General features: G+C 45.2%; 1 protein-coding gene across 1 annotated transcript in view; it reads right to left on the bottom strand.

The window, feature by feature from the left end:
* NPM1 (nucleophosmin 1) overlaps positions 1 to 25,044 on the bottom strand; it is a 126,030-nt gene that overhangs the window by 75,310 nt on the left and 25,676 nt on the right. The window contains exon 7 of the mRNA XM_033927466.1: positions 341 to 389. Coding sequence (XP_033783357.1) covers positions 341 to 389 — 49 coding nt within the window. The remainder of the gene's footprint in view (positions 1 to 340; positions 390 to 25,044) is intronic.

Here is a 25,044-nt window from a genome sequence, read left to right as displayed (position 1 = left end):
ATTTTTTAATTTAATTTAGTTTTTGTTTTTTTTTACACCCTCCCTTTTGTTCTTTCCCTATATGTTCTCTTTCTTACTTGAAAAATTGTAGTTCTGTCCTTCCTCCCTCTTGTTTCTGTTTGTCTTTTGAATTGTTTTTTTATGTTTTGAATTATGACTTGTTTCTAAAGGATGTATAGTCACCCCATATATGTTTTTAACATAATGTTCACCGCCTAGAAGGTTGATTGGGCAGTTTATAAAATTTCTGAATAAACTTTAAACTTAAAAGTAGTGAAATATATGGATGAACCATTCAGTTCTTAACTACCATCATTTACTGTGTGTGTATGTTACATACTATTTTCACTGGAGTTTCTTCATCCTCCTCATCTTCATCTTCATCATCTCTGTAACAAAAAGATGTCGCACTGTTAGTTGTTCAGGGATCACCTTTTCAAAAAAGCACTAGCACAGAGCTACCTACAATTTACAAAAGACCTTAAAAAGTTTGCTGAAACATTACCTATTTTAGGGAAGAAATATGATGAAATGTTTAGGCCACTTTAAAATGTCATAGCATATGGGGCCTCATTTACATGTAACCAAGGTTCCTGCCCCTATTTACTCTTATCATTTTCTATATCACAAAATTAGTAAAATTGGTTAATAAAAGTATGCATTCAGCTGGATCAACCCTTAGACAATGTTCCTCATAGAAATTCATGAACTGAGCATTTGAAGTTAGGACACAACATGGTGGCCTGGATTAGAATTGGTTGACCTTTTAAAAAATCATTTTAGAAGCCCACAAAATGTTTCATGCAGTGTTCTCCCCAGAAATTTTTTCCAGCTGGGTGGCATGAAAAAGTAGCAGGGTGAGGCGGGATGGGGAAATTTGGTGGTGGGGAAAATTAACCCCCCTCTTTTACTAAGGTGCGCTAGCATTTTTAGCGTGTGATAACCCCCGCGCTACACAGGAAAACTAATGCCAGCTCAATGTTAGTGTCTAGCGCGTGGCAATTCTGCACGCGCTAAGCGCACGCTAAAACTGCTATCGCAGCTTAGTAAAAGGAGCCCTAAATGTATACTATTTTTTTTTTTAATCAATAAATGTTTATTGAAAAGTTTTGGAAATATACAAACCATACCATGAATATCATGGACAACAGAACATACAGCCATCAATCAGAGAGCACAGCAATAAATCTACAAATCACAGAAGTACCCCCAACTATACAATCAAGCCCCTGATACCCAGCAGCAACCAGAACTCCACAAATCCCTCCCCCCCACCCCCAAGCTCCACCTCCAGCAAAGAGGGCCCCCAGTTGGTTCTTCATGAGAGCCCCCTCAGTCCTCAACCCCCCCCCCCCAGAAATAAGCTCAAGATAAAGATGTAATTTTATCAAGGATTCGTGTCCAAGTCCGGGTATCTAATATAATAAAATGGTAGGACGCGCATGCGCACTAAAAAAATCGTGTTCCCTGAGCTGTCCCGTTTTTTTTAGTGCGCATGCGCGGGTTGCACATCACCAGCCAATCGCCTCCACAGGCCGGACCGCAGCCAGACGGACCGCGGGAAGGGAAAGGGGGAGGGGAGGAGGGCTTCGAGGGAGCCGGCTGTCGGAGGAGGGCAGACGCGGGCCCAGGAGCAAGTCCAGCTGTAAAATCCTGTCCCTTAAGCTGCGGCGGCGGCTTTGAAAACGGCTCCCTTAGTTCTTTGTTCGATTTTTTTTTAAAGTTTAACGCTGCCGCCGTGGCTCCTCTCACGATCCTGGCCTGTGTCAGAGAAGGCTTCCGACGCAGGCGGGATCGTGAGAGGAGCCGCGTCGGCATCTTTAAACTTTAAAAAAAAAAAAAAATCCAGCAAATAACTAAGGGAGCCGTTTTATCTGCATGCTGCTACGAAGGAACAGGTGAAGGGGAGGGAAATGCTGATGCTGATGCACAGGGAGCAGGCAGGCATGGCAGGCAAATAGGGGGAGAGGGAAAGGGGCTGCTTTGGGGGTAGGGGTGTGTTGGGGCACACAGCAATCATGGGCAGGGGATCACAGAGCAGGCAGGCATGGCTCAACAAGGGGAGAGGGAAAGGGGGCTGCTTTGAGGTGAGGGGTTTGCTGGGCCAACAGCAATCATAGGGGGGAAACAGAAGGGGGCCACGGAGCAGGCAGGCATGGCACAAAAGCAGGGGCATTGGAAAACGGGGCTCTTTTGGGGGGAAAGGTGTGCTGGGGGCACACACCAAGAGATAGGCAGGCATGGCGCAATGGAGAAATACAGGAAGTCAGGGCACAAGGCAGAGACACAGACAGAAAGAATGACAGACAGACAGACAGCATCCTAGCACAGAGAGAGAAAGGAAAAAAAAAACAGTCTACTCTAGCACCCGTTGGACAGGGGGGAGAACGAAAGAGATGCTGATGGGCAGGGGGGGTGAAGAAAAAAGGAACGGAGGACTAATGTTGGACAGGGGGAGAAGGAAACAGGTGCTGCTGGACAGGGGGGAGGTAAAACAAAGGGAGAAGGGCTGCTGCTGCATAAGGAGAGCAGTGAAGGGGTGGTGGTGGACAAGGGGAGGTAAAAGGAAGGGAAAATGGACAGGGGGAGCAGGCAAGGGGTGGTGATGGACAACCAAGGAAAAAGAAAGGCAGAAAGAAAAAAGCGGCTAAGGAGAGAGAGAGAAAGAAATAAAGACAGACACACACATGTTCTAGCACCCGTTAATGTAACGGGCTTAAAGACTAGTAAGTATAATAATAGCCATGACGCTTTGCTATAGACAGTTCCATATTACTGTCCATACTGCTATAGACAGTTCCATATTACAGTTCCATCCCCTGCAGCAGCGGACTTTTATTCTTCCAGAGCCCAGCAGAGGAGAGGAAGCGTGGGAGCCCTGCTCCGCCCATCCCCCGACCAGCAAAAGACCCGATTTCCCCTGCAGCAGCGGACTTTTATTCTTCCAGAGCCCAGCAGAGGAGAGGAAGCGTGGAAGCCCTGCTCCGCCCCTCCCCCGACCAGCAAAAGACCCGATTTCCCCTGCAGCAGCGGACTTTTGTTCCTACAGAGCCCAGCAGAGGAGAGGAAGCGTGGGAGCCCTGCTCCGCCCCTCCCCCGACCAGCAAAAGACCCGATTTCCCCTGCAGCAGCGGACTTTTGTTCTTACAGAGCCCAGCAGAGGAGAGGAAGCGTGGGAGCCCTGCTCCGCCCCTCCCCCCGACCAGCCAGGGACCCCCGCAGCAGCGGACTTTTATTCTTTTATTCTTACAGAGCCCAGCAGAGGAGAGGAAGCGTGGGAGCCCTGCTCCGCCCCTCCCCCAACCAGCCAGGGACCCGATTTCACCCCCTGCAGCAGCGGACTTGTTTCTTACAGAGCCCAGCTCACACAGCCTCTTCTCTTCAGAGCAGCCCCACTGAAACCGGGCGCTGCTCCAACGAAAAACAGACCCCTGCCGTAGGGAAGGAACTTCGGGCCGCGTGGGAGCCCAACTCCGCCCCCCGAAGCCCCCTGCAGAGCAGCTCACACAGCCTCTTCTCTTCAGAGCAGCCCCACTGAAACCGGGAGCTGCCCCCCCCCCCCCCCCCCGAAGTCCTGAACAGATCAATCTTTTTTGATCAGACATACAACATAACCCATCTACCACAAAACAACAAGATCTATCTCCCTCACCAATAACAACAGGACAAACGACTTTTAGAATCAGTCCAAACCCCCACCAACTGCCACTAAAGATGAAGCTATCCACACAAACACATACTCAAGCCACCCTAATAATAATCCTCCTCATCACCAGCTGGAAAGTAGTAGCAAACAACTTATACACCACACCCACAAGCTCCTCTGTAACCAATTTCCAACTCCATAACGGCAGAACCTTCTTAACAAGAAACTCGAACCACCAGACCAGCACCCAACATTCCATCACCACAACCTGGAGAAAAAGAACAACTCCTCCCAAGACCAAACCTAAACCTCCTCCCAAAACACTCATCTACCCTGAAACGACCCACAAGAATCAAACAGAAACCACTACTCTAACGTGTGCCTACCTAAACATCAGAGCCTTAGGATCCAAAACTGAACATATAAAAAATTGGTTAAAAACCGAAAACCTAGACTGTCTCTTCCTCACAGAAACCTGGCTAACCTCAGACACAGACCCCAGAATAACAGAGGTATGCCCGCAGGGGTACAAAATAACAGTGACCTGCAGAGAGAAAAAAAGAGGAGGAGGACTAGCAATAATATTCAAAGACTCCCTAACCCTAAATATACAAGAAAAAACATCCACCACACAAATGGACTTACTTGCCTGTCATCTCACAAGCTCCACACTAAAAAACTCACTAGCATGCATGCTCTGTTACATAACACCGGGAAATTGGACCACAACGAGACCTGAATTTGAAAACTTCATCTACCAAAACTCCTTAACAGCAGAATATAACCTTATCCTAGGAGACCTAAACCTCCACCTAGAAGACCCAAAATCCACACCAGCAAAAAACTGTCTAGCATTTCTCAATGCCTTATCCTTCCAAATCCTAGACCCACAAACCACTCATGAAAAAGGACATCAACTAGACATTGCAGCCTTCATGACCCACCAATCAACCACCCCAGTAATTCAAACACCCAATGGAACCTGGTCCCCATCCCTCTGGTCAGACCACTACACTTACAATTTCAGCATTAACTGGACCAAGAACAAAACCACACCTAAATCTCAAAAAACAACATACACCTCACGCAAACATATCGAGCCAACTGTATTCTGGAAAAAAATAGATGAAACACTCCAGGACTGCGACCCAAAAGACTTCATCTCTCACTGGAATTTTCTAGCCACCAACACCCAGGACGAACTAGCCCCACTACAAACCAAAACTAGAACCAGTAGAAGATCAGACCAATGGTTTGACAATGATCTGCTCCAACTTAAAAGACAATGCAGAAGATTAGAAAGAAAATGGAGAAAAACAAACCTAGATCAAACGAAAACCGCCTGGAAAAAAACTAACAAACAATATAAAATCCTACTAAAAGACAAGAGAAAAACTCACTACACAAACCTAATAGGCACAGAAACCCAAAGATACCAAAAAACTATTCAAAATATTAAAAGACCTAACGGACACCAAACCCTACACGATAACCAACAACAACCCAACCCCCTATGCCACCCTTCTAGCAGACCATTTCAAGAACAAAATCACTAACGCCAGAGCCACCCCCAACTTTACCCCATCCCACCTAAACGAAATCACAACCCAACCCACGGATAAAGAATCTACTACAGCGGACAGAACATGGTCTCAATTCCCCAACATACAATGGTCCGAATTCAATAAACTCTACAAAAAATACAGCCACGCCTCCTGTGACCTCAACCACTGTCCAGCATATCTCCTTACCACCTCCAGTATAAAATTCCGTACTCTACTTCTGCAATGGATACAAACAACACTCAAAGATGGCTTTTTCCCTACTGACTTCAGCGAAATTATCATCACCCCAATTCAAAAAGACCCAAAAGGACCAACAGACCAACCATCCAACTTCAGACCCATTGCCTCTATACCGCTATATGTCAAAATTACAGAAGGCCTAGTAGCCAAACTCCTCACAAACTATCTAGATGACCATAACCTACTCCACCCCATGCAATCAGGATTCAGAACTAACTTCAGCACAGAGACACTCCTGGGCTCCCTTATGGACACAGCCAGACAACACCTCAGCACAGGAAAAAAAATGCTTCTCATACAACTGGACCTAACTGCAGCATTCGACCTAGTTGATCATAACATCCTTCTCCAAATCTTGGATGCAATAGGTATCTCAGATACAGTATATTCTTGGTTTGAAGGCTTCCTAAAATCCAGAACCTACAGAGTAAAATCAAACAAAGAAAAATCAGATCCTTGGTCAAACCCTTGCGGCGTACCACAGGGATCCCCATTATCCCCTACTCTCTTCAACCTATACACTGCCTCTCTCGGGGCATACCTGGATAACATAGGCATTACCACCTATAGTTATGCGGATGACATCACCATCATCATACCATATGATCAGCCAAAGACCACCATGACAAACATAATACACCAAACAATAGAAACAGTTACAACCTGGATGAAAGAACACAAACTAAAACTCAACCCAGATAAAACCAAATTCATCCTCCTCGAAAATGACAAAGTCCCAACCATAACCAATTTAGAACTTAACTCAATCAACTACCCAATCCAAACCACCATAAAACTACTAGGAGTGACAATAGACAGATGCTGCACTATGCAACTGCAAATAAATAAAACCATACAGAAATCCTTTGCAATAATGAGAAACCTGAGACAAGTCCGGAAATTCTTTGAAAGATCACAATTCCAGCTCATAGTGCAATCCCTAATCCTAGGATTGCTAGACTACTGCAACATCCTCTACCTCCCCTGCCCTGCCACGATGACCAAGCAACTACAAACAATCCAAAATACTGCTCTGAGACTCATCTACTCACTGAGGAAACATGATCATATCACAGAAGCCTACATCAACTCACACTGGCTACCAATCCAAGAAAGAATACTATTTAAATTCTACTGCATGATATTCAAAACCCTAAATGGAAACAGCCCAGCCTACCTAAACAATCGCCTCATCCAAGCAACCTCAACCAGACATAGAAAAACGCACTCCCCTTTCACACCTCCCCCGATCAAGGAAGTAAAACGGTCAAAACAATACGACGGCCTCCTAGCCACTCAAGCTGCAAGAATGGATAACCAAATCTCCAACCTACTGTTAACCACCCCAGACTACAAGATTTTCAGAAAACAAATAAAAACTATACTCTTCAAGAAAGCCCTGAAACAGTCCTAACCACACCCACTCTTAAAACCTCTTACTCTTAACAACACTTTTACCTATCAAATGCTCTCTAAAACCCATAATCTCACCATATTCTTACCTCCTAAAGACCTCCAATTCCCTTTGGTAACTCTTTATCCAATGTTTATTACCTTAAAAAATTCAATGTCATCGCTTATTCAACTCCTTTTAATTTGTATGTAATTCCTGTTTTTTTAGTTGGAATGTAATCCGCCTTGAACCGCAAGGTAATGGCGGAATAGAAATCACTAATGTAATGTAATGTAATGTAATTACAAATAAACTGAAGTTTAACAGTCCATTCCAATTGAGTGGGTGCCTGCCCCTGCTTCCAACGAAAATTGAAGAAGGGAAAGTCAACGATCCTGGTGGGAGACTCGATACTGAGGCATGTGGACAGCCACATAGCAGGAGGGAGAGAGGATCGACTGGTGACCTGCCTCCCAGGAGCGAGAACCAAGGACATCGTGGACAAAATTGGGATGATCCTGGAAGGAGCGGAGACGGAAGAGACCGCAGTAATGATCCACATTGGGACGAATGATGTCAGCAAGAGAGACTACAGAAGAGGCACGCTGATAGAACAGTTCAAGATTCTGGGAAGGAAGCTGAAGATGAGGGCCCAGAAGATAGTATTCTCAGAGATCCTACCGGTACCGAGGGCAGATGTGAAAAGGCAGGAAGAACTACAATCAATAAATGCGTGGATGAGGAGATGGTGTGAGGAAGAAGGATTCCTTTTCGTGAGAAACTGGACAACGTTCTGGGGCAAGAGCAAGCTCTACAGGAGAGATGGACTGCACCTGAGCACGGCGGGAACAAGACTTCTAGCAAACAACGTCAAGAGAGGAATAGAACAGGCTTTAAACTAAGAGAAAGGGGAAAGCCGACAGTCGACCTAGCGTCGATGATTCGGAAGAAGGTATCCCGTGAAGATACTGAGGGGAAAAAAGGCAGGGAAGAAACAAGAGACAAATTACAGGAGTCAACTAACCCAGAAGAGGAGGTTAGAAAGATTGTAGCAAAAGAGAAGACACCAAAGACCGAAGCACAGGGAAAAGAAATGAAGACGACAAAATGCCAGGATCTAAACTGCATATATACTAATGCAAGGAGTTTAAGTAACAAAATGGGGGAACTAGAAGCCATGGCCAATGCAGAGGACATAGACATCATTGGAATCTCTGAAACGTGGTGGAATGAGGAAAACAAATGGGATACAGCACTGCCGGGGTACAAGCTCTATCGCCGGGATAGGTCAGGTCAGAAAGGAGGAGGAATAGCCCTATACGTAAAAGAAAGCATACAATCGACAAGAATGGACACAGCGGAGATGATCAACAAACTGGAATCGCTATGGGTTAAAATACCGGGTAGGAAAGGGCATGAAATAAAGATGGGCCTATACTATCGTCCACCCGGGCAAACCGGAGATAGCGATAAAGAAATGGATGCCGAGATGAAGCGAGAATGCAAAAGCGGTTACACAGTTGTTATGGGAGACTTCAACTATCCTGGGATAGACTGGAGTCTTGGAAGCTCAAGATGCGCTAGGGAGACAGAATTCCTGGAGGCTATACAAGATTGCTTCATGGAGCAGCTTGTTAGAGAACCGACGAGAGGAAATGCCACTCTGGATTTAATCCTAAATGGACTAAGGGGACCTGCAAAGGAAGTGGAAGTAGTGGGACCGTTGGGAAACAGTGATCATAATATTTACAAACGAAGACACAACCAACATACCAGAACCTGAACAAATCTTCAATGGAAATCAAGCAGAAAAATTAACATCCATGGAAGTGAGCCTTGATGATGTACACAGGCAGATAGAAAAACTTAAAACTGACAAATCCCCGGGTCCGGACGGAATCCATCCCAGGGTTCTGAAGGAATTAAAGGAGGAGATAGCGAAACTACTGTAGCAAATTTGCAACCTATCCTTGAAAACAGGCATGATCCCGGAGGATTGGAAGATAGCCAATGTCACGCCCATCTTTAAAAAGGGATCAAGAGGTGACCCGGGAAACTACAGACCAGTGAGTTTGACCTCGGTTCCGGGGAAACTGGCGGAAGCACTGATTAAAGAACACATCGATGAACATCTGGAAAGAAACGAACTTTTGAAAATAACCCAACATGGTTTCTGCAGGGGGAGATCGTACCTAACGAATTTATTGTACTTCTTCGAAGGAATTAACAAACGGATGGACAGAGGAGACCCCATAGACATCATATACCTTGATTTCCAAAAAGCCTTTGACAAGGTGCCTCACGAACGTCTACTCCGGAAACTGAAGAACCATGGAGTGGACGGAGACGTACATAGATGGATCAGAAACTGGTTGGCGGGAAGGAAACAGAGGGTAGGGGTGAAAGGCCACTACTCGGACTGGATGAGGGTCACGAGTGGTGTTCCGCAGGGCTCAGGCCGCTGCTATTTAATATATTCATAAATGATCTAGAAACAGGCACGAAGTGTGAGATAATAAAATTTGCGGACGATACAAAACTATTTAGTGGAGCTGGGACAAAAGAGGAATGTGAAGAATTGCAAAGGGACTTAAACAAATTGGGGGAATGGGCGGCGAGATGGCAGATGAAGTTCAACGTTGAGAAATGTAAAGTATTGCATGTTGGAAACAGAAACCCGAGGTACAACTATACGATGGGAGGGATATTATTGAATGAGAGTAACCAAGAAAGGGACTTGGGGGTAATGGTGGACATGACAATGAAGCCGACGGCACAGTGCGCAACAGCCGCTAAGAAAGCAAATAGAATGCTAGGCATAATCAAGAAGGGTATTACAACAAGGACAAAAGAAGTTATCCTGCCATTGTATCGGGCGATGGTGCGCCCGCATCTGGAATACTGCGTCCAATATTGGTCTCCGTACCTTAGGAAGGATATGGCGTTACTCGAGAGGGTTCAGAGGAGAGCGACACGCTTGATAAAAGGGATGGAAAACCTCTCATACGCTGAGAGATTGGAGAAACTGGGTCTCTTTTCCCTGGAGAAGAGGAGACTTAGAGGGGATATGATAGAGACTTATAAGATCATGAAGGGCATAGAGAGAGTAGAGAAGGACAGATTCTTCAAACTTTCGAAAAATAAAAGAACAAGAGGACACTTGGAAAAGTTGAAAGGGGACAGATTTAAAACGAATGCTAGGAAGTTCTTCTTTACCCAACGAGTGGTGGACACCTGGAATGCGCTTCCAGAGGGCGTAATAGGGCAGAGTACAGTACAGGGGTTTAAGAAAGGATTGGACAATTTCATGCTTGAAAAGGGGATAGAAGGGTATAGATAGAGGATTACTGCACAGGTCCTGGACCTATTGGGCCACCGCGTGTGCGGACTGCTGGGCACGATGGACCTCTGGTCTGACCCAGCAGAGGCATTGCTTATGTTCTTATGTTATGTTCTTATGTTCAATGAGCAGCTATCAAGCATTTAGCCGCCGCCAGGCCCCAACGTCGGATCTTAGTTTGCCATGAATATAAACATACATTGTAAAGGCCTAGCAAGCACCTTTGCGGAGAAAAAGGCAATAATATTTGTAACAATTGTGATAAACACCCCACCACCTGCCTCCAGAAAGGCTGTAGGACGGGACAGGCCCACCAGATATGCAAAAATGTCCCCAAGGCCATCCCACATCTCCAACACAAAGCTGAAACACTGGGATACATATGGTGAAGACGTTCCGGCGTATAATACCACCTCAGTACCACTTTGTAGGCATTTTCCTTAATGAGTGCACACGAGGTGGCCTTGCCTACTTCAGTAGTGATCAGAACCCACTCCTGAACAGAAAATGTACAGTTTAAATCCATCTCCCAAGCTCGCTGATAAAGAGACGGAAAGGAATAGGAGCCCCGAATATATTGGTAAAGAACAGAGATAGGCTTAGGAAGGCTCTTAAGAGTGAACCACATGTGAGCAAAGGGATCAATAGACTGAAAGGACCCCCGATCCCACTCCCGAGAATGAAGAAAATGACGTATTTGAGAATAGGCTAGAAAATCTCCTCTGGGCAAGGCAGCACTAAGCCGGAAGGTTTCAAAAGACATCAGGACCCCCTTTTGAAGCACATCCCGAAAAGTATGCAACCCTAATTGTGCCCACCGCACAAATGCAGAACTCTCCCCTCCAGCGGGGAACAGGGGCTCCTCCCGCACCACCCCCAAAATCGACGGAACCACCCCCCCCCCAACGGCGACGGGTATCACACCACACTTTCAAAAGATGTTCCAGAAATGGGTTTCCCGGAACCACGAACCTCCTAGTACCAATGGAAGAAGACCAAAGCAAATACTTAAAACAGGGGCGCCCCACAAAGTGTTGTTCCAGACGGACCGCCAACTTATACTCTGCAATCTCCCAATCCAATAAAAGTCGCAATTGAGCTGCTCGGAAATACCAAAATAAATTCGGTACCGCACGCCCCCCACTGGTCCTGGCCACCCACAAAGCGGCCCTAGAGATACGAGAAGGCCTCCCCTGCCAAATAAAGCGAAAAAACAGAGTATGCAACTGTTTCAAAACTAGAGTAGAGACCGAAATCGGTAATGTTTGGAAAAGAAAAAGCAAGCGGGGTAAAACATTCATTTTAAGAACTGCTATGCGACCCCACCATGACAACCAAAACCCATTCCAGCGTTGAATATCATTCCTGATCTGTTGAATAAGCCGCGCATAGTTAACAGTAAACAATTGGGATAAGTCCGCAGGTAAACGAATCCCCAAATAACGGATAACCCCAGGCGCCCAGCAGAAAGGAAACCGGACCGCCAAACGAAGTTGGTCTTCTTCTCCCAAGGTAACACTCAACAGTTCAGATTTATCCATATTCACCGTAAATCCCGAAACCCTTCCATACTCCAAAAAAAGGTCAACTAGAATCGGCAATGAAACTTCCGGGTCCCGAACATACAATAACACATCATCGGCAAACAGTGCTAAACGATGTTCAAGATCTCCCACCTTCACCCCCAATAAATCCCCATGTTCCCGAATACAAATGGCTAAGGGTTCCATAGAGAGAGCAAACAACAAGGGAGATAAAGGACAGCCCTGTCGAGTGCCTCTCCCTATGGAAAAAAATTTGCTATAAATCCCATTAATACGCACAGTAGCCTTAGGAGCCCTATAAAAGGCTTGCACCCAAGCCAAAAAGAAAGAGCCCAGCCCCATCCGATGCATTACCTGCCATAAAAATTCCCATGCCACTTAATAGAAAGCTTTCTCTGCATCAATCGCCAAAAAGGCAATTTTTGCAGAAGTCCGCTGTGCAGCCCACAAAAGATGCAACGTTCGTCTAATATTATCACAAACCTGCCGCTTTTGAACAAAACCAGATTGATCCAAATGTACCAGAGAGGGCAGTACCTTTCCCAAACGAAGAGCCAAAACTTTCGCTAGAATTTTTGCATCAGTATTCAATAACGAAATCGGTCTATACGACCCACACCCAATAGGATCTCTGCCCGGCTTAAGCAAGACCGAAATCCCTGCCTCCCCCATTGAATTGGGCAACGGGGAACCTCCCCGTACTCCATTCGCTACACGGACCAATAATGGAGCCAGAATCTCACGAAAAAGTTTATAAAATTGATTAGTATACCCATCTAGCCCAGGCGATTTACCCAACTTCAAATTAGCAATGACTCCCAAAACTTCCCCCAATTCTATAGGCTCAGTAAGCAAATCTCTATCAGTGTCCGAAAGCTGTGGTAGCCGCAACACAGAAAGGTACCCCTCAATGGCAGTGGAAGCTCGCCCCACCGATGGCCGATACAAGTCTGAATAAAAATCGAGGACTGAGCTAATAGCCGAATCGGTACAATGCACAGTGCCCGCAGAATCCCGAATCTTTGTAATAGTCGCTCTCACCTGCTTCAGCTTAATAAGTCGAGCTAAGCGAGATCCAGGTGTGTTATTATACTCATAAACAGTTTGGCGTAGGCGCAACCGCAAGAACTCATACTCCTCCATCTGTAGTAAGGAGAGTTCCGCACGAACCTTAACAAGATGTTCATATACTAAGGGGTCCCGATGTCTCTGATGCAACTTCGTCAATCGCTCCATTTGTTCATGAAGTGCTAAAGAACGCTGCGCCCGCAAACGCTTTCGGCGAGCACCCCATTTAATAAAAACACCACGTACCACCACCTTCAGTGCATCCCACAGAGTCGCATCAGTGACCGTATTGTTATCATTATGTTGAAGGTACTGAGCCACGGTCGCACCCACTTCTCGAATTACAGCTGGATCTTTTAATAAAGACTCATTAAGTCTCCAAAAACGACGTCCCACCCCCTCCCAATAACCTGCACAGGCTACCCACACTGGCGCATGGTCAGAAATTTGGATAGCACCAATTTCGGCCTGTCGAATCCCGCCCCAGGAATTACGATGAACCCATACCCCATCAATTCGCGCATACGATCTATGTGCATGAGAGTAGTGAGTGTAAGAGCGCTGCGCCGGATGAGACAACCTCCAACTGTCTACCAAGCCCAGAGAAGAAAACAAAAATAGAAGAGCCTTTCTAGCGGCCCTAGTCGGAGAACGAGTCCCTCCCACAGAGTGATCCAGATGAACATCCGGGGTAACATTAAAATCTCCACCCAGATAAACAGAGCCTTTCACAAAACCCACCAATTCAGTTCTAAGGGACCCAAAATATTTTGCTTGACCAGTGTTGGGACCATACAGATTTATAATAGTGATGGGACGTCTCTGTAAGGTAGCCACTATAGCCAAACATCTCCCTGCCCCATCCCGAAAGACTTGTTGAACCACTAGACCCAGTCCCTTTCTAACCAATATGGCCACCCCTCCCACCCTCTTCCCCGGCACCGACCCCTGGTGGGTCCAGATTTGATCAAAATAGGGAGATTGTAGGACTGCTACATCTCAAGGCCTTAAATGTGTTTCCTGGAGTAAACAAACATCCCATTGCAAGCGTACCAACTCTTTAAATACAATACTGCGCTTACCCGGACTATTAAGTCCATTAACATTCCACGAACCTATAATGAAGAGCTTATCACCCTCCTTCCCTGTCCCGCTCCCCACCCTAACCCCCCCAGATCCCACCCCCCTCCCCCCTCCCCTGCGCTGTTTCGAATCCCGAGCCTCAGGATTCGCCAGCGTGTAGAAAGTGCAATCCTCCCCCAAAGGCAATCATAACTCATCCATAAAGTCAATGAAACTTCCAACAAATGAATTCCCCCACAGTCACAATATGCCACTCCACCCCTCTCTATCCTGCACTCATCTTCCAAGCACTCCCCCAACCCCTCACACCCCATACTTGCAAACACTGAACCCACCAGATCCCAACAACCAGAGAACCATACAACCTCAAACTTACACCATGAGAACAGTACGTAATAAACCAAAAAGCCCCAATCAAAGGGAGCAATTTCAAACCAATGTCTCCAATTCTCCCAGGCAGTTCCAAGGGCCTGCGCTCAACAGGCCCAATCAAAGCCCAGCAGCGAGGCAGATCAAAATAGTGTTACCAGTGTCCAAACACGTTCAGGCCTGGGATTTCGCAGATTTCTTGCCAGAGCGCAACGCTGTACTCCAAGGCTCACTTTGCGCAGAAGTGGATGCTACTGCCGGAGGTCTGTTCCCTTCCATCGGAGTCCCGCAGCCCAGAGCTCTCATCTCCGCCCAAGCTTCCGACACTGTGGTCACTCGCCGAGATGTGCCATTAATGGTCATCCATATGCCAAAGGGGAATAGCCACCGATATTTATGGCCTCCAGAGCGCAGCACTTGTGTAACATCTTTAAACGCTCTGCGCTTCTGCAAAGTAGACCACGCCAAATCCTGGAAAACTCCCACGGCCAGATCTTTCCATCGGAGAGCTGCTTGTCTGTGGCCAGCCAATAAAATACGTTCCTTCAGTGTAAACTCCCCAAAGCAGGCTATTATATCTCGTGTGCCCTGGGAGCTCCCAGACTGCGGTGGGCCTGCACCAAAACGATAGACTCAGGGACTTCAGCTCCATCAGCCCTCAATAGATGTGCACAAAAGGCTCTTACCACCTCTTTACTGTCCCGAAAAGCTTCCGTTTCAGAGATGCCTTTGAACCGCAGGTTGCATCTCCGAGAGCGGTTCTCCAAGTCTTCAACTTGTGCCTGTAGTTCCCGGAGCTCAGTCGATAGGCGACCCATAACATCAGAGGTAGTGGATACTGTGGTAGTAAGAGCAGCTACGTGGTCCTCGGAAGCTGAAACACAAGCTCCCAGCTCACTGACCTCCGTACGGAGCTCTGCAATTGCCGCCCGCACATCTCCCCTCACCCCAATTATTTCAGCTTTCAGCTCCATAAACCAGGCAGCCATTGACTTTTTCGGTGCCTCTCCAGCCTCCCCCGCTGATCAGAGATGCCTTCGTCTTCCGACTCAGACTGAGTCGCCGGCCCGGCAGCCATCTTTTTTTTCTCTCCCATGCCACTCACCACCTCCGGGCCCGATTTTTCCGGCGGATCGCTGAAAAATTAAAATTTGTCCAGGCGTTTACGAGTCACCATTAGCAGGGGGACCCCGGCAGCCGAAAATAGTGGCAAAGAAACAACGCTGTGGAAGCGCCACTCGCAAATTTTCACAAAAGCCCGACGGAGCTTCTGCTTCACGCTGCCATTCAGCGAGGTGACGTCACTTCCCCCCGTGTATTATTTTTATTAATTATTATTTTCCAATGCTCAATATGACTTCCTTTTTTAAGGTTTGACACTTATGCCAGAATATTTTTATTAAATTTAAGAAGTATCCAATTCTAGAAGGGAATAATTAGATATTTGCTTTTTTTCTAATGGTATAGAGGTTTAAAAAAGGGAAATGTGTTAAGAAGTCATTAGGTTCAATCTAGCCATTTATTTCAGCATGAATTTAAACAACTTAAAAAAAAGATAAATATAGCTTATTCAGTAATACAAGAATTGGCTCTACAGCACCTCTAATGTTTTGATCACTAGTTTCCACATAATTTATGGAAAGGTGTTACTGAAACTTAAAGGAGACCTGTGTGATTGATCTTTATCTGCTACTTTTTTATTTTGCTGTAGAGCAAAGTGAGATCTAGGGCAAAACAGTTTAGGTAAAGATGCAGGTAATAATTAGCAATGTATTAAAAATATTTTATTTTTATTTGCTTATAATGTCATTGGAAAGCTGCTTGATGTTAATACAACTTTAATTTAATTCTTTATAGTGTGTGTGTAGGGGGGAGGGACAAGTAACTTTATTTCAAGGATAAGCTGCTTGAAATTTGTTTTAATTTATGGGGATTTTGCTAAGTTCTTGTGATCTGTATTATTCACTGTTAGAAAGAGGATATTGGGCTTGATGAACCTTTGGTCGGTCCCAGTATAGCAATGCTTATGTTCTTATGTTTTAATCATTAGACTACTCCTCTACCTCATGTCTATGTGGTCATTTTATAAGACTGCTCCTGCGGAAAAGATATCCTTGTTCCTTCATTGTCCAATTCAAAATTTGGACATTTCAGCTTATGAATGTTTATGCTGAATGTCACAGCACATGGATGTGTATTTCTCATGCATTTTAAAACAGGCTGTACAAGAGAAATGGACATGCATATCTGATGTACGAACTTAGATGTTTTTATTCTGAGTTTGACCTTTCTGAAATCTTAACAAAAAAGGTCATCAGAAATACAGCAAACGACACAGATACTTAGAGTATGTATATATCATGACGTGAATGACTACCATACTTTGGATACATGTCTTTTATCCAGTGGAATTAAATGTGCCCACCCCTCCGACCCCGTCTCCAAATAAAAGTGAAAAAAAATTCTGAGGTAGTGCTGGTTTGAAGGGTTGCTTTTCCTTTAAATATGCTGTAAATTACTGTGTGTTTTTTTTTTTCAACTAACCTGCACTTCTAGTGAGGTCGTGTATGGAGCAATTGAGCACTTCTCAGTGGAAGAGTTGCCGCGGAACACGACATCTAAGGAGGCATACAGTTTGCGATACACTGGTTTAGCATGTCTCACCTATTGCATTGGAAAATGTGCTTGTCTTTGTTTTGTCAATCATTTCCTTCTACTCCCAGGAAGCACTCAAGGAACACATCCCAGCTGTGGGGGGGAGGGGGCCAATACAAGGGGACAAGTTAGACAGAAAACTAAGCACTTAAGCCACCAGAAAAGTAGCTTTTCTTATTGGGCCAAAAGGACAAATTCAAACCAGGCCAGACTCAAGGGCTACACAGGAACATACCATCTGTGGAGAATATTGGAAAGTTCTGGGCTGCACGATATTTATGATATTACTTAGCAATACAGTTTTACCTGCAGTAGGCCACATACCCACTTACCAGGAATGGACTCCAGAACTAAGAAAGAGGGACCAGAAAGCACAGTTACTTACCGTAACAGTTGTTATCCAGGGACAGCAGACAGATATTCTCACACATGGGAGATGTCACCGATGGAGCCCCGCAGCGAACAGCCTCGAAAGCAGACTTGCTTGAAGGTCTTTATAAGAGCTTCCGAATTCTACACCGCGCATGCGCGCGTGCCCTCCCGCCTGAACTAGGGGGCACATCTCCTGTGAGGATCCTCAGTTCAGATACCTAGCCAAGAAGCCAACCAGGGGAGGTGGGAGGGTTGTGAGAATATCTGCCTGCTGTCCCTGGATAACAACTGTTACGGTAAGTAACTGTGCTTTATCCCAGGACAAGCAGGCAGCATATTCTCACACATGGGTGACCTCCAAGCTAAGCATAAAGGGACGGAGGGAGAGTTGGCAAATTAAGAAAAAAGATTTTGCAAAACAGATTGGCCAAAATGGCCATCCCTTCTGGAGAAAGTATCCAGACAGTAATGAGAGGTGAAAATATGAACCGAGGACCAAGTGGCAGCCTTGCAGATTTCCTCAATAGGAGTTGATCTGAGGAAAGCTACAGATGCCGCCATAACTCGAACTTTATGGCCCATGACTCGACACTGCAGAGGAAGACCAGCCTGACCATAGCAGAAAGAGATGCAAGCAGCCATCCAGTTGGAGATGGTTCGCTTCAAGATAGGACGTCCCAACTTATTTGGGTCAAAGGAGACGAAAAGTTGAGGAGGAGTTCTGTGAGGTTGAGTGCGTTGCAGGTAGAAAGCCAAGGCACGTTTGCAGTTCAAAGTATAAAGCGCCACTTCTCCAGGATGAGAATGAGGCTTTGGAAAAAATACTGGCAGAACAATAGATTGATTGAGATGAAATTCTGAAACAACTTTAGGTAAGAATTTTGGATAAGTACGGAGGACCACCTTGTCATGGTGGAAAACTGTGAAAGGTGGGTCCGCAACCAAAGCTTGTAATTCAATTACCCCCAGAGACCCAAATATAGAAAAAAACGTAAAAATTTTTTTTCGAACGTTCACATGTTGTTATAGGAGTCTTGTGATCCCTAAATCAGTGTTTTTTTTTATTTTGACATTTTAGTAACTTTTGGGGAGGATGTTGTAAAATTGCAACGCTGGGCCTGTAAGGTAGCAGAATTTCAATAGTGTCACTCTCTCTCTCTGAACACATGTAAGGAATAATTAAAAGTTTATTTGTACTTTACAGCTTATAAAGACCCACCTAAGTTTATGTATATACACAACAACAATAGTATAATAAAGAAAAAAGTAATTTTTATTATCAATTTAATACAAAAAATGAGTATCATATAAAAACGCAAATTTTTCCCTGTGAAGCGCCCATTGACTTCTATCAGCGGTAATCAAGAAATTTCGTGTTTTTGCACAAAAAATTTCATGTTAGCGCAAATACGGGTAAAAACGGCCATGCTATGAAATAGCACTTGTGCTATCTTCATAGCACGGTTTTGTGAATCGAGCCCTATATGTGCATGTTTTATTTGTTCATTTATTCAGTTATGGTAGTTCCAAAAACAGTTATTTTGCTCTGAAAAGCACAGGCGAACATTGCACTTCCTGCAAAGTGTGTTGGTATAGCCTTTTGCACAGTGTCGGCACCGTCCTCTATCGGCTTTGATGGGAAAATGTCCAATCATGTCCTTGCAAACTTCCTTTGGAGGGTGTGCATTTGACTTTTTGGCTGTCATGGCAGCTGAAGAACCTCCATCATCTGTAAACTGCCTCTTTTGGGAAGTCAAGGTGCCCCCTCTTGATGAAACTGGGCTTGCAGATGGTCGCCCTCGCTTTGACACTGACCCAGCCGTTCCGATCAGGATAAGAGAAGATGCCAACTGGGCCTGAAACATTCTCCTGTTTAGCATCTGTTTCTTTGGGATATCCAAAGCTTTGCAGTCCCTTTTGTACAGGAGCCAAGCATTGATCACAGCTAGGTTAATGGTGTGCCAGAAGATGTAAAGGTACCAGCAGTAGGACTTCAGTGGAAACTTGTATTTTGCTGCAAATGAGTCTAACAAATCCACTCCGCCCATGAATTTGTTATAGGCAGCCACGATATAAGGCCTCTCAACTTCAACAAATCTTTTGGCAGTTTTGTCCCAGCGTTGAATCTTCTCCACTGGTTGTGGGCCAGCAAAGGAAGACACAAGTGTAACCTGTCTGTTGTCAAACCATTTCACAGCACAAATGTTGTGATTTGACTCCACTCTGACATCAAAGCTTCCTCTTCCCTTTTTCTTCAAGCTTTTCTCATCCTCAAGATTACAGTTTGGAAGGTGCACTTGTCTGGCTGTTCCTGTGTAATGAATTCCACAATCCAGCAGCCTAACTATCAATGGGATGCTGGTGAAAAAGTTGTCTGCATAGATCTTGTAGTTGTGACTATGTGGAAGTGTGGAAGCAAGTTTCATCACAACATCCCCTGATAGTTCAAGTTCAGATCTTGCCCGTATTCCATTCACACTGCCTTGGTACACATCAAAATCACAAAGTATACCAGAGATTCCAGTCCTTGCCCACAGCTTGAACCCCCATGGGTTTGGCTTGCCACGCATGTACTGTTTGATGCTGCTGAATTTCCCCCTGAAAGGGATCATCATTTCATCAACAGAGTTATGTTCTTCAGGGACCACTTTTAGGCATTTCTCTCTGAAAGCATCAAGCCATGGTCTGAGTTTCCAGAGTTTGTCACTTTTTTGTTCCATCTCAGACACGGTTAGATTGTTCACAAAATGTAATGATGTCAACAGAGACTGGAATCTGTTTCGTGACATTACATCAGCGACAGGACTGTATCTTGTGTCTGCTTCCCAGTACATACGGACTCCAGGCATTTGGACAAGACCCATCTTCAGATACATGCCAATCATCTGCTCTATTTCCTTTGTGTTTGTGTTTATAGATGATCCTTTCTTCTGAAAACTGTACTGATTTGTGTTATCTGCCAGAGCGTTGATCATATCTTCTGTCACAAACTTCTGAAAGTACTCCAGTGGTGTGCAGAGGGAATGGACATCATTACTGACATCCTGACCAGAAAAATCAGTACTGGGAGAGATGAAATTCTTTTTCAGCCATCGATATCTGTCACGGGGCCCAGTCTTGGCATCAGGATGTTCTGCCTCTGTTGGGATGATTTGAACATCAGAAGTTAGGTGGTCATCGGGTAATTTATTTTCCTTGTCCACTTCACCGATAACTCCATATTCCTCTTCGTCACTTGAATCTGTGTCAAAGGGCATTTCCAAGTCACTGTCCCCATTCTGGATGGCCTCAATTACATCCTGCACACTATACATGATTTGGTTTTTCTTGGTTTCAGACATTCTGAAAGTTGAAAGAATAGCTAAGTAACTACAAAGCAAATTAACTAATTATGCTAATGCAAAGATTCACACTTTACATTCCACAACTTCTATCAAGTAGACCTATTGTTCAATTAGACATGCAAACACTTTAATCCTCACCTCCTGGAGATTTATCACCTTCTCAAGTTTAAAGTGCAGACAAAACCTTGCTATCACTTTGACCCACTGTTGTAAAATTACAACATAGAAATAACCAGCTCTAAATCTCTTAAAATCAGTATATTCAATGATGTCATAAAATCTGCATGATCTACACATATTAATGATCACATAAAAAAATATTTCAAGCTTTTTACTTACTTTAGTCCTGATGTATCCCGTCCAAAACAACAAGATGATATACTCCAAAGCAGGCAACAGGGTTGTATGACTTCATGGCCAGATAAACAGACCTATTTACACATTCAACCATCCAATGGTGTTGCAGAACTGAACAATAGGTTCTATTAGTAATGTACATGAAGTTTTAAAAAGAAAAAAAATGGGGGAGGGTTTATTTTGTAGCCTTAAATGTGATGTTGTAATATTACAACACTGGTTCTCAGGGGGTTAACTCGAGCAAATGTGAGGGCATTCAGGAACACAGCTTTCCAAGTGAGATACTTGAGGTGAGCTTTATCAATTGGTTCATATGGAGGTTTCATCAGTTAAGCTAAAACAACATTGAGATCCTATACCACTGGATGCAGCCTAAATGGTGGAGGAATATTAAAGAGACCTTTCATAAATCGGGAAACTATAGGATGTGCAGAGAGGTTTCCCATCAAGAGGCTGATGAAAAGCAGCAATCGTACTGAGATGGACTCTAATAGATGTAGACTGAAGTCCAGATTGCGATAAGTAAAGTAAATAATCCAAAACAGAAGCCAAGGAGGTAGACGTTGGCTCTGACGGGTGGAACATCAGGTAGAAAATCTAGTCCACTTCTGGCCGTAACACGGCCGAGTGGACAGCTTTCTGGAAGCTACTAAAATATCTAGTCCACTTTTGGCCGTAACATTGCCGAGTGGACGGCTTTCTGGAAGCTACTAAAATATCTTGTACAGACAGAGAACTGGAAAGAGTCATTTAGGTTGAAAGGAACCAAGCTGTTAAGTGTAGCAACTGCAGGTTGGGATAGAGTAAGGAACCCTGACTGAGTAAGCAGAGGGAAAAACTGGTAGAAGCAGAGGCTCCCTGATGCTGAGTTGAAGTAGAAGGGAGTACCACGGTTGTCTGGGCCACCGAGGAGCTATGAGAATCATGGTGGCACGTGTTGACTTGAGGTTGACAAAGAGTCCTGAGAATCAGCGGAAATGGAGGGAAGGCATAAAGAAACTGATCCATCCAGTCCAGGAGAAAAGCATCTGCCTCTAGACACTGAGGGGAGTATATCCGGGAGCAAAATTGAGGCAGCTTGTAGTTGAGGGGGGACGCAAAGAGATCTATCTGCGGGGTCCCCCAGCGAGCAAAAACTTGACGAAGTGTGGGAGAATTGAGTGTCCACTCATGAGGTTGTAAAAGGTGACTCAAGTTGTCCGCCAGACAGTTGTGTTGACCTTGAATGTAGACAGCTCTGAGAAAGATGTTGCGATGAATCGCCAAGTCCACATCCTCGTAGCCTCCTGGCACAGGGAATGAGAACCCGTTCCTCCCTGTTTGTTGACATAGTACATGGCCACCTGGTTGTCCGTCCGCACGAAAACCACAGTGTCGTGAAGAAGGTGTTGAAAAGCTTTGAGAGCATTGAAAAGCACTCTGAATTCCAACAGATTGATATAACAACGACAGTCCTGCGAAGTCCACAGACCCTGTGTACGAAGGCCGTCGACATGGGCTCCCCAAGCGTAAGTGGAGCAGTCCGTGGTGAGTACTTTCTGATGAGGCAGAGTGCTGAGGCGGACAGTATCCAGGGTGGCCGCAATTAATTGGAGAGATTGAGGTCAACTGGGATTTTGGGAAGTTGATTTTGAACCCCAGGCTTTGGAGGAATAGAATAGTCTGTTGGGTCGCTGCAATAACCCCTTGTTGAGAGGGGGCTTTGATTAGCCAGTCATCGAGGTATGGAAAAACTTGAAGACCTTGAGTGCGCAAAGCTGCAACCACCACTACCAGGCATTTTGTGAAGACTCTGGGGGAAGAGGCGAGTCCGAAAGGAAGGACTCTGTATTGTAGATGAAGATCTCCCACCTGGAATCTGAGATATTTGCGAGAGGCTGGATGAATGGGGATATGGATATAAGCCTCTTTGAGATCCTGCGAACACATACAATCTCCCTGATCCATCAGGGAATACAAGGTGGGCAATGAGAGCATCCGAAACTTCTCTGACCAGGAATTTGTTGAGAGCTCTCAGGTCCAGAATGGGTCACAGATCCCCCGTCTTCTTTGGAACCAGAAAGTAACGGGAGTAGAACCCCAAGTTCCGCTTAGAAAGAGGAATCTCCTCGACAGCTCGAAGGCGAAGAATAGCTTGAGCTTCCTGAAAAAGAGAAAGTTGCGACCGAATAGAAGGACACTCTCTTGGAGGGTGATCTGGAGGTACTTGAAGCAAATGAAGAGAGTATCCCTCTCGCACAATGGTGAGAACCCAGAGATCTGAGGTGATCATTTCCCACTGATGATAAAAATGGGAAAGACGACCCCCTATGGGTAGAAGAGAATTCTGATGCAGGGAGGTTGGAATACTCAAGCTGGGAACGTCAAAAAGATTGAGTTGGCTTGGTGGCAGTAGGAGTTTGAGACTTCTGTTGATGTTGCTGCTGCTGAGGATGACGAGGTGGAGGCCTGGAAAAAGCAGGAGTCGTTCTCTGAGGATAACGACGTTGTGCCTGTTTGCCAGAGCTGGAGGTGTCTTGGGCTACAGTCGAATGAGAGAAGAAAAGAGCGCTCATGTTCCGAGAGATGCTTAGTAGCCGCTTCAATGGAATCATCAAATAATTCATTACCCTGCCAAGGTAAATTGGCCAATCTATCTTGAAGATTGTGATCCATGTCAACAAAACGTAGCCAAGCCAGTCTACGCATGGCTACAGCAAAGGCTGATACTCAAGATAATTCAAAAGCATCATAGGAAGCCTGCAGCATGAAGTCTCAACTCAGAAAGAGTCTTGAGGATTTGTTTAAACTCCGGAAGACATGCTTTAGAAATGTCAGGATAAAAGGAAGGCAACAATTTCAAAAAATGGTTGAAATAGGTAGAAAAAGTGTAATTATAATTAAGAACCCTGTTGGCCATCATCGAGTTTTGGTATAAACGACAGCCAAAGTTGTCCATGGTACAACCCTCCTTGCCTGGTGGTACTGCAGCATAAAGCTTGGAAGGATGAGCCTTTTTCAAAGATGATTCCACCACCAGGGACTGATGGGATAATTGAGATTTTTCAAATCCCTTACAGGGGACAGTACGGTATCTGGATTCCAACTTGGATGGAATAGCAGTAATAGAATAGGGAGTTTCCATATTCCGTATGAAAGTTTGTTTAAGGACTGGAGTCATAGATAATCTCAAAGTCTCTTTGGGAGGATGAGAAAGTTCCATGTCCGCTAAGTATTCTGGAGTATAGTTAGAATCAGAATGAAGATCCAGCTTGAGGGCCTGTCCCATATCAAACACAAACTTAGCAAAAGAAGTAGATTTTGAGGTGGAGGACTCATCTGGAGAAGAGCCACAGAATAGGAGGGAGACGCCTCTCTAGAGTATTGAGACAAAGGTTCAGACTCGAGACGCATCGTAATGGAAGAAGCTGCACTCTCTACCTCAGGTGGAGTCATCGAATGTTTGCGCTTCAGACTCTGCACATGCAAAGTCCCTGGAGTTCGAGGCACAGAATGAGTCGATGCAGGAGGAGAAGAGGCTCGTACAGTTGGCTTTGATGGAGGAGTTCTTAATCTTGAGAAACTCCAAATCGAGGCCTCTCGAGACAGAGACTTGTGTTTCGCTGTAGAAGAACGAGACACAGACGCCTCGGTATCCATAGAAGGAGACTGGGACACAGATGCCTCTGTACAAAGCTTCGAAGAAAAATGCTTCGGGCGAGACGGGAAAGACTTCGATGGAGGCTCCGGTGAAGAGTCACTGGAAGAGACTCGCTTCGGCTTACAAGACCTGCCTCGAGGCAACACCACTGGAAGCTCAGGTTGATGCTCAGGCTTGGTCGAGGAGGGAAGAAATTGAGCCACTATCGAGGAAATCTGTGTGGTTAAGATGGTCTTCAACATGTCCTCGAACATAGGCACCGAGACAGGGAGATCTGGTCTCGTAGGTGCCGTAGTGTGCTCCAAGGAGGGCGACCTCGAGGATGAGTATTCCCTACTCTTGGAGACAAGCTTAGGAGGAGGTCTCAGAGTCTGGTGGCTTCTTAGGCATGGTATCTGAAAGAGAGAACATAAGAACATAAGCAGTGC

Source organism: Geotrypetes seraphini, chromosome 18 (genome assembly GCF_902459505.1).
Source record: "Geotrypetes seraphini chromosome 18, aGeoSer1.1, whole genome shotgun sequence".
NCBI classification, from domain to species: Eukaryota; Metazoa; Chordata; class Amphibia; order Gymnophiona; family Dermophiidae; genus Geotrypetes; species Geotrypetes seraphini.
The sequence above is the reverse complement of the archived record's forward strand: the minus strand, read 5'-3'. Positions and strand labels throughout refer to the sequence as shown.